The sequence below is a fragment of the Panthera pardus genome, unplaced genomic scaffold (genome assembly GCF_024362965.1).
Source record: "Panthera pardus isolate Hobbes unplaced genomic scaffold, ASM2436296v1 HiC_scaffold_4, whole genome shotgun sequence".
Taxonomy (NCBI): Eukaryota; Metazoa; Chordata; class Mammalia; order Carnivora; family Felidae; genus Panthera; species Panthera pardus.
The window spans coordinates 12956492-12965748 of record NW_026526969.1 but is presented as its reverse complement, the minus strand read 5'-3'; the positions used below and the strand labels follow the sequence as shown (position 1 = coordinate 12965748).

Below are 9257 nucleotides of genomic sequence, written 5' to 3'. Positions count from 1 at the left end.
GGAGTTGAAGCTGCCTCAAAATAGAGAAAGGGTAAGATTAGTTACTTGTTTATTTTTACCAACTTTAAGATACTCAGATACTTTGTAACTAAACGGCAGATTGGATCCTGGTGGGATGTGGATCCGGTGACACTGTGGTCCTGAATGCTGCCATGACCTTGCTGGGGGACCCTAGACCTGCCTTTCCCATCTGAATACGGTTTAAATGGGTCCACGAGAAAATTATCAAAGCCGAGAGATTATCTAGAAAATAAAGACTCGCCTTTTAAAGTTTGATGGTTGTCTCAATACACATTCTTTCTGAACCACTGGAAACATATAGGACAAAATTAGTTCTGTGATGGGGCTCCCAGTGATGGGGGCCTGGGTGGTTCGGTCGGTGAAGCGTCCAACTCGATTTCTGCTTGGGTCACGTTCCCACAGTCATGGGATCGAGCTCCGTGTTGGGCTGTATGTGAGACTGCCTGGGATTCTTTCTCTCTCTCACTTTCTGTCTGTCTCCCTCCCCACCCCTGCCCTGCTCGCGCAAGCACGCTCTCCCTCTCTCTCTAAAATATTAATAAATAAATAGAATTAGTTCGGTGACATCCGTAAACAGGAGAGAGTCAAACTTGATCCTGCAGGTGCACGGGTAAGATTTGCACAGCTTGCCTCCGGAGGCCCATCCCTTTGTAAAAAGCACTCACCTGACTGGACTGGATGGCGTGCTCGCCAGCCCTGGTTTGCCCACCTGCAGCACGGGGCTGCTCACCCCTGCCTCACTGGGTTCGTGGGCTCCTAGATGTGTGGATCCGAAGACCCCGTAGCACAGGAGGTGCACTGAGCAAATGGGCGATCTTCCCTCCCCTCCCTGTCATGTGCATGGTAATGTCACCTGCTCTCTCCAGCACCCCTGCCGCCCTCACAAAATACCGCATTTACAGGTATCACTGAACCGGGGTCTGGAAGTGAGGATTTCCCCCTGGAGAGAAAAGCCTGTAGCTCCCCCAAGTTAATATGAAAACAGCCCAAGCATATTGTCTTGCTGGGCGGATTCGGGTAAAATTGAGCACCTAAATACCCCGGATCTGTGGAATTTGTTGCTAATATTAAAGAGATTTACATTTCTGTTATATCTCTGCAGGCTTAATCTGATCACTCCAAAAGGCTCAGAATTCGTTGCTCTTTCAAGGACAACTTGATTGTTTGGGTAAAAGTTGGGCCTTTATTTATAGAAGCTTTAGATTTTCGGTACCAACCTGTTTAATTCACCCCCGGCAGTTCCTTCAGCCGCGCCTGAAAATGTGTCCGCCGAGGCTGTGAGCTCGACCCAGATTTTACTGACATGGGCTTCGGTACCGGAACAGGACCAGAACGGGCTCATCCTGGGCTACAAGGTACGCGTTCAGGTGACCGTCCTCGGGTAAGTTGTCATGGGACTGCATGCCACTCCCCTAAACCAGGGAGCTTTGGCCTGTTTTGTGACATTCCTGTCTGGTGTCTTATCTAAACCCTCTGAGGATTCGGTGTGGCCGTGACCTCTTACCATAGACTAAAGCAAGGCACACACAGTAGCCACCTACTTAGCCTTGAACCTCTGCTTCCAGGCTTGTGAAATGGGAGTCGTCATCGTAGCTGCCTCTGAGGTTAGGTATGGGACGGAAGCCGGTGTTTTCTAGGGTGTGCGTGTCAGGTCCCTGTCCTTAGCTACGTGCACGCGTGCCTGCACACCAGTACCCCGGGAAGTCCAGGCAGTGCGTCGGGGCGAGGGGCTGACCGCCTTCCAGCCTCCCTGGGAGCCTTGCTGGGTGTGTAGTCTCACACTCACTTGTGTTCTGTTCCGTCACCTCCCCCAGGCAGCAGGATGAATTCCCCCAGACGTGGCCAGCTGCAGACTTCTGCCTGTCGCCTGCGGGTGTCCCGTGATTTCAATCCCTAGTCTCTGTCTTTCCCCACCTGTCCCCGCGTCTCCCTTCCAGGGAGCCCTGACTGCTCCCTCAGGCCCCACGGGACGTGGCGTTCCCCTGGAGTGGGTCCAGTGAGCCACGCTCCACACCACATACCTGGGTCCTGGAGAAAAGAGCTTGCTGTCCTCTATTCACTCTGCTCCCTGGGGATCCCCATCTTCTGTGGCTTTCCGGTCACTGAGGGGCCAGTTCCAGAAGGGTGAGCTCTGAGGAAGGACTTAGGAAATGGGCAGGAGCAGGCGGGGCCGTGGAGGGCAGCGTCCCAGGGTGCTGAGTCTGTGTGGGGGCAGCAGGACCTAGCCCCGGGGGTGCTGCGGCCTGGGGTTCAGGCAGACTGCAGCAACTCTCCTGAGGCAAGAGCCCAGTTTCCCAATAAGCTGGGACACGGAGTGGGGTGCAGGCTCCTGGAGGAAGCAGAACGTCTCTGTGTTCATGACCGAGTCCTCGTTTCAGTGGCTGTGGCTGCTGTGGCTCCCGCCGTGTGCCCCAGATCTCACAAAGCGCGTCTCGGGCCGCTCGCCCCCCACGGAACACCGCGCGTGGAAACTGGGTCCACAAGCCAAAACGCGGCCGTCCTAGGGGAGGCAACGGTCGCCTGGTCCTTGCCTTGGGGTTGGGAGCCCCGGGGCCCCTGAGACCCCTTCCTGGCACCCGCGCGCCCTCATGACCGTGCACGTGTGTGCTGATGCTCCAGATCCTGTTCCGGGCCAAGGAGCTGGATCCCGAGCCCCGCAGCCACGTCGTGCGCGGGAACCACACGCAGTCGGCGCTGCTGACGGGTCTCCGGAAGTTTGTGCTGTACGAGCTGCAGGTGCTGGCGTTCACCCGCATCGGGAACGGAGTCCCCAGCTCTCCCCTCCTCCTGGAGCGGACCAAGGATGACGGTACGGTCGCCGGGTGCTCCCACGGCCCGAACAGTTTGGATGCTTGTCGTTTGTAACTTAATTTTCAGATCCCTTTTTTTTTTTTCCTCCTTGCCTTTTTTTCAGTTGAGAAAAACAAAACAGAATTGTTTTTCAGTCACTGTTTATATGGCCAATTTCAGCCCGGAGTGAATTTTTACAGCCTAATTATGAAGCTGTGTGAATTTCAGCCATAACTTGGCAGCAGGCAGTGCAGTAAAGGCCGGGTGGGCTGGGGCCGTAAAACCCTCGGCCGCTTCTCCCGGGGCCGTGTGCACAAATCTGGGCAAGGACTCCGAGCCCAACCTGGGCGCCCCCGCCCTCAGCGGCGCCCCCAGCTCCAGGAGACCCTGCGTGGCCTGCCAAGAGGCTGCCAGAAGTTTCTGGGTAGAGCTCTTCCCAGGCTCCGGGGTGGGGGGCGGGGGGGGGGGGCGGCACGCCTGCCTCCAGGCGGGAACAGCGCGCGCTTCTTGACGGCTCTGTTTTTATGGAAGTCTAAATCATCAGTAAATATGGTTTTCCACTTTGCAGATGTCAAACACTTAAAGGTTATCTCTTTTACATTTTTATTGTTAAGCTGACTGTGGCAAATGTTCGGCGGGGGAGGGTGTTCTGGGGGAAAACACCAATCTCCTCCCTCCCCCCCCCCCCCCCCAAAACTCACCTCAGGGATCAGAAGCTTCTCACGGAATTGGACCAGCTGTAGGTTTTCATCCACGTGTCTGCTGAAGTCATTAAATGAGCCCCCACGGCGCTCGGGCTGCTGAGCCGGAGGCCTCCTGTCCTGCAGGGGGACAGGGTGGGCATCGGGCTTCAGCTGACGACAGGAAGGAGCTCGGCTCACTGTCATGCTTATCCCATCCTGGACGCGGAGTCTTGGGGGGCTGGGGCGTGACAGGAGAAGCCAGGGCGTCCCGAGTCACAGAGACGAAAAGTAAAAGGGCCGTATGAGAAAATGGGCCTCACAACTCGGTCAGTTACAGGTGCTGCTTGCGAGAGTATAGGTTGGAAGTCAAGGAATGATTCTCCTTCTCTCAGAGTCGGAATTTAAGCATGTTTTCTATCCCCTCATTTCAGTGTGATCTATGTGACCTGCCTTGGGGACAGCACAGGGGGTCTGTGCCACCAAGGCTGACGTCAGAATTTGCATATGTATGAATTGGCCCTGGCCTGTGAGCCCTTAGCCTCCTTCTTATGTTTATTTTGCCAAACATAGGTTCATTTTTTTTAATGTTTTTTAAGCTTATTTATTTATTTTGGGGGGGGGGGAAGCACAAGCTGGGGCGGGGCAGAGAGAGACAGAGAGAGAATCCCAAGCAGGCTCCAGGCTGAGCTGTTGGCACAGAGCCCAATGCAGAGATTGAACCCCCAAACTGTGAGATCATGACCTGAGCCCAAATCAAGGGTCGGATTCTTAACCGACTGAGCTGCCCAGGTGTTCCCAAACACAGGTTTATTTAAACACAAGTTTAGGGACGCCTGGGTAATGCATTCGGTTAAGTGTCCGACTTCGGCTCAGCTAGTAAGTTCGAGCCCCGCGTCGGGCCCTGTGCTGACAGCTCGGAGCCTGGAGCCTGTTCGGATTCTGTGTCCCCCTCTCTCTCTGCCCCTCCCCCACTGTCTCTCTCTCTCTCTCTCTCTCTCTCTCTCTCTCTCTCTCTGTCTCTCTCAAAAATAAACAATAAAAAAATTTTTGAACACAGGTTTAAAATCTTAAATGCTCTTCTCAGCTTCATAGGCAGAGGCAGAACCCCACAGCCCCGCGTGACTGTAACACACATCATCCTGTTGTGTCGATAGTTCTGTGCCCATGGCCTCTTACCTGGGAATCAATCAGTTAAGTTCCAACCAGAAGTTCTGGTACAGGCCACGCACTTCCTCGCCCGTCCGTTTAAGTAAATGTATCTTACGAGGGCTATGACCCTGTTACTAAACGGCGCCACAGTCATGATGCACCGAAGAATTACATGCGCTTGTGCGCCTCAACTCTTTGTTTTCTAGGACGGTGCAGGAGGGGGTGGTGTGCGTAAGAGAAAGATCGGTGTTTGTCAACATGTTACTTTGTCAGTTGGGAGGGACTTGAGGCCACCTGGTTTATCCAGCCCCTGCTAGCGGGTGTCGAGCCCCAGACCGTATTCGGGCCAGACTGGCAAAACCTCGACCGTCAGCTTGACCTGCTGGGAGCAGGTCTTAGCTCAGGGGACGCCCAGCACGGTTTGTGAGCACTTCTTCCGGAACTTGGAAAGCAGATGAGCTGGATTCAAAATGAGCTGTTTTCTCAGAGCTATTAGGGGGCCACGCAGAGCGAGCTAGTTTGCAAAAGTCAGTCGTAGACTCAGAGCGTCCCGTCCGTGATCAGAGCCGCCCCGCTGCCCCACAGAGTCGCGCGCAACCTCGCCACGTACCCGCGTGGCACTGTAGCGGCACCTGGCTCACGGTCTCCCTTCTTCCCTGCAGCCCCAGGCCCACCCGTGAGGCTCGTGTTTCCTGAAGTGAGACTCACGTCCGTGCGGATCGTGTGGCAGCCGCCAGAGGAGCCCAATGGCATCATCCTGGGTGAGGGAGCGGCCGCGATGTACCGGGTCGTAGCTCGGAGGGAAACAGCAGTTGGAGTGACTTCATCTGGTTTTTTTACACATCAAAGAGGCTGGGGAAAAAAACAAAGTCCCGCCCGCCGTGGCCGCGCGTTTTCCGCGCGGAGAAACGTGGGACCCTCGGCTGCTCTGTGAGCTGAGCGCTGAGGTTTCCTTGCAGACGGGAATTTCCACGTTGTTCACCCAGAACCTCTTCCTTTCGTTCGCGGTTCAGAACGGTACCGTGTGTAATTGGCCTTTCCTTCAGCTCCGAAGCCACGAGGCTGTTTCCGTATGTGTTTGGGATACAACAGGCTCATTTTTCACGGGAGCCAGAGGCCTGGCCTTCCCTCCCAAGTTCCAGGAAACATCCCCTGCTGCAGGGCTTGCGCCTAATCCTTTGAAGAAGTTTCCGGAATGAATTGTGTGTGCCCTCGTCCCCCGGAAATTTGTTTGCTTTTAACTTTTAGCGGGGCAACTCTGATAACATTGATGAAAAGCCTTAATTTTTCCTTGTTCCCCCAAGGCAGCAAGTTGTATTTTTAAAAAAATCATCAGTCCCTTTATTTATTCACGTTCTTGCCATGACGAATTAAGGGCCTCCTATATGCCTGGCATCGTGTCCGTGGTGGGCAGTAAGGAGTGAATAAGATACGCCCGTCCTCAAGATGTGCGGTGCCCAGGGCAGCACCGGGGAGAGGCCCAGATGCAGTGCAACATGATAGGTGATGGGACACAGATTCGAGAAATGCCCCAAAGCACGTCTTCCCGGGGCGAGGGGCTCTCGGTGGACGGAAGGCCGCTTTGGAACTGGATCTTGCAAAGAAGTGGCTTCCGGAGCCCTGGAGGAAGGGAAGAGGGTCATCCACTCAGCCAGACGGAATGTCTTGTGCCTCTGGTTGCGTAGACAGACCCAGGCCTGGAGATGTGGGCCGGGCTGGGGACTGCTGGGGATGGCCGGCTGCACCAGGCAGGGGGTGCCCCTAGGCCTTGATGCGTGAAATCAGGCATCGAAAGGCACAGTATGATCTCCAGACCCGGGCCAGCCCTCTGATCGGGTGCGTCCCTAATCCCAACGTGGGGCAGACCCCCAAATGTGTCAGTTTCTGTGCTGGGTGGTCAGATCATAAACCTGAGCTTACAGACAGGTAGCAAAATTCACCACGTCTACCTGCTTCTGACATTAGGATTCTAAGATTTGGTTCAAAGAAGGGTTCACTTCATTAAAAAACTTTTTTTTTTCATGTGCGCTGAGGCCAGTAGGGAGTCACCCAAGGACTTGGGAGCAGCAAAGTGACATAATCAGATTTGTCTTTTAGGTAATAACTAAAGGGAGAGGCAGATATTTATTGAGTTCTTGTTTCATGAAGATAGGGCCTGGGGCATACCTCAGTCGCCTGCAGAAAGGCTGTGGCCCTCCTCTGTCTGACTCACTAGATGGGGCGTTTTGCTATGAGCACGGTATTTCTGAATTGGGTGACCTTGGGAACTACAGGTTCTTGCTACTCAAATCACAGTGAGCAGACGAAGAAGCCCCTGTTGAAGTATGTGTTTCGGATCCAGTCCGGACGAGACGGGATCTCAGACACCTGTTGGGCCCTGCGCCTGGAGCTCCAGACCTGGGGCGGAGGGTGGTGTGCAGGGCGTAGGCTACGGCAGAGGCTTTCTGGAGCCCTCCACACAGGGCGCAGACTGCTGCCTCTTCCGGATGGAGCGTATCCGATCACCCAGGGGACGTCCCCAGCCTGCCGTGAGACAGGAGACATGTCTGGAGCACAAAGTGTGAATTCCGACCTGTCATAGTACCCGGAGTCTCCAAGAAGCAGAGCCCCCCCTGCCTGCTGGGGGAGGGAGGCCCCACGGCCCTGGGCCTGGCAGCCCCCCTCGGCTCTGCCCTCCGCCCGTGCTCCAGTCCCAAGGCTGGTGCTAATTCTGCGCCCACCTCCGCACTCGCTGTAGCCATCGTGGACTGATAAGAATCATTCTGACAGGAGGACCCCACGGGAGACAGAGGGGAGGCCAGTAAGCGTTTCATGTGTGTTTCTCTCTTAGCGCAGACAGACGCGCGCTCTGATTTCGTAGCCGTGGCTTTGAACTGCTCATCCGGGCTCCTCTTTGGGGAGGTTCTGGCCCTGTGCTTGCTGGTCCTCTGCCAGGGAAGACCCCTGCCCCTTCTCTGCCTTTCCCGTCACATTCGATGTCACCTGTACCTGCACGTTCTCTCCACGCCCGTCCCTGCCTTCCTGCACCGACCACAATCAAATGAGTCTCGCCGTCCAAAAGTAAAATCTTGTCACTTATTTTTAAGGGTCTGTCTAACGTCTGTTCCTCTGATTGAAAGAGCACTTGGAAAAGGAGAATTCAGACCATGACGGAATAGAATCTTACATTATTCAGATGGAGAGCCATAGAAAGTGTGGTACCACCCAGGCGAGGCAGAGATGTGGGGAAGCAGACACACTCACGTGCAATTGTTTGGAATGTGAACCGGCACAGCCTCTCTGGAGAAGAATCCGGGAACGTCTTGGCGAGGTGAACACATCTGCGCTCTGCCTCCCGGGAGCCCGTCAGCTCTTAAACCCCGGCGGACGTCTCACACCGGGACCCAAGGAGAAACGGTCGGGGACACTCCTGGCTTTCAACATCGCTTTGAATAACAGGGGAAACCAAGAACCAGACACCCGAGTGTCCATCAGTAAGACCATAAAAAGGTCTATTTTGGGATATTCACCCAGCAGAAAACACGGCAGCAGTTAAAATGATGAACGAAATTACACAAGTCAATACAAGTGAGTCTCAGAAACATTTGTTCAGGGAAAAAAGAAGTCGCGGGAGGATATGTGCAGCCTGAGAACATTCCTGCACCTTCAGAAACTGTGTAAATGTTATTTTCCGTCATTTACGGGTACACGCGTACAGGAAGGTGTGAACACGTGGGCAGGAACATACCCTGAGCTGCGACGGGGGTTACGCTGAGGAAGAACATCCAGTAGGGCCGCCGGACGGCTTCAACTCTTTCTGCCTCATCTCCCGTCTAATGTGAAAACAAACAGTCCAATTTGGCAAGAATCTCAATATGTCCAGTTGGTTTGATGAATATATGAGTGTCTGCTCGATAGCATTTCCAGTATTTCCTGTATGCTTGAAATATTCATGGCAAAAAAGGACAACTCGAAAACAAAAATGGCACATTCCCTATAAACTTTTTAAAAAAAAACACAAAATTTTAAAAAGGAACAGGAAAAAAATGAGAATCACCCACAATTCCACCACCCCGAAACAGTGTGAGTATCTTTGTTTCCTCCGGTCGCTGTTCTGATATTTTTATTATGAAATCGTTCATGGTTACACAGGAACCTCTTTGTTCTAGCGCGTTTACGTCGTGACGGCAGTAAACTAACACGCATCCCTGCTGCCCAGTGTGAGATGGCGAGCCCGCCAGGCCCCCTCTGGGATTTTGTGTTGATCTCCCCGGTGGTTTCCCACGTGATTTCCCCAGAGCTGAAGTTAAGCCTAAAAATCTAATACTAGTTCTGCATGTCTTTAGATTTCATACAAACTCCGATGACAGGTTTTTCTGCGACCTTGCTCTCTTCTTCCCACGTCACAAATACACTGGCTGTCCACGTGCGCGCACAGCAGCTTGCCCGGCCATCCCCCGGCCGGGACGGTCGCAGTGCCCCCGGCATGTCTGCAACACACAGGTGCCTGGCGCTCCCCTCCTGGCGCGTGCGCGGGAGTGTTCCCCGGGGCACCCCCCCGGGAACGGCCTCGCTGGGCCACAGAGCTTGCACCTTCCAAGCTCTGCACGGTGACGCCCATGACGCCAGACCATT

At 54.2% G+C, this 9257-nt stretch overlaps 1 protein-coding gene across 3 annotated transcripts in view; it reads left to right on the top strand.

Annotated features, from left to right (window-relative positions):
• Positions 1–9257, top strand: part of SDK1 (sidekick cell adhesion molecule 1) — an 879729-nt gene that overhangs the window by 775303 nt on the left and 95169 nt on the right. For all 3 annotated transcript variants that reach the window (XM_053894114.1, XM_053894115.1, XM_053894113.1), the window contains exons 26-28: positions 1261–1376; positions 2641–2830; positions 5306–5404. In XM_053894114.1, coding sequence (XP_053750089.1) covers positions 1261–1376; positions 2641–2830; positions 5306–5404 — 405 coding nt within the window. The remainder of the gene's footprint in view (positions 1–1260; positions 1377–2640; positions 2831–5305; positions 5405–9257) is intronic.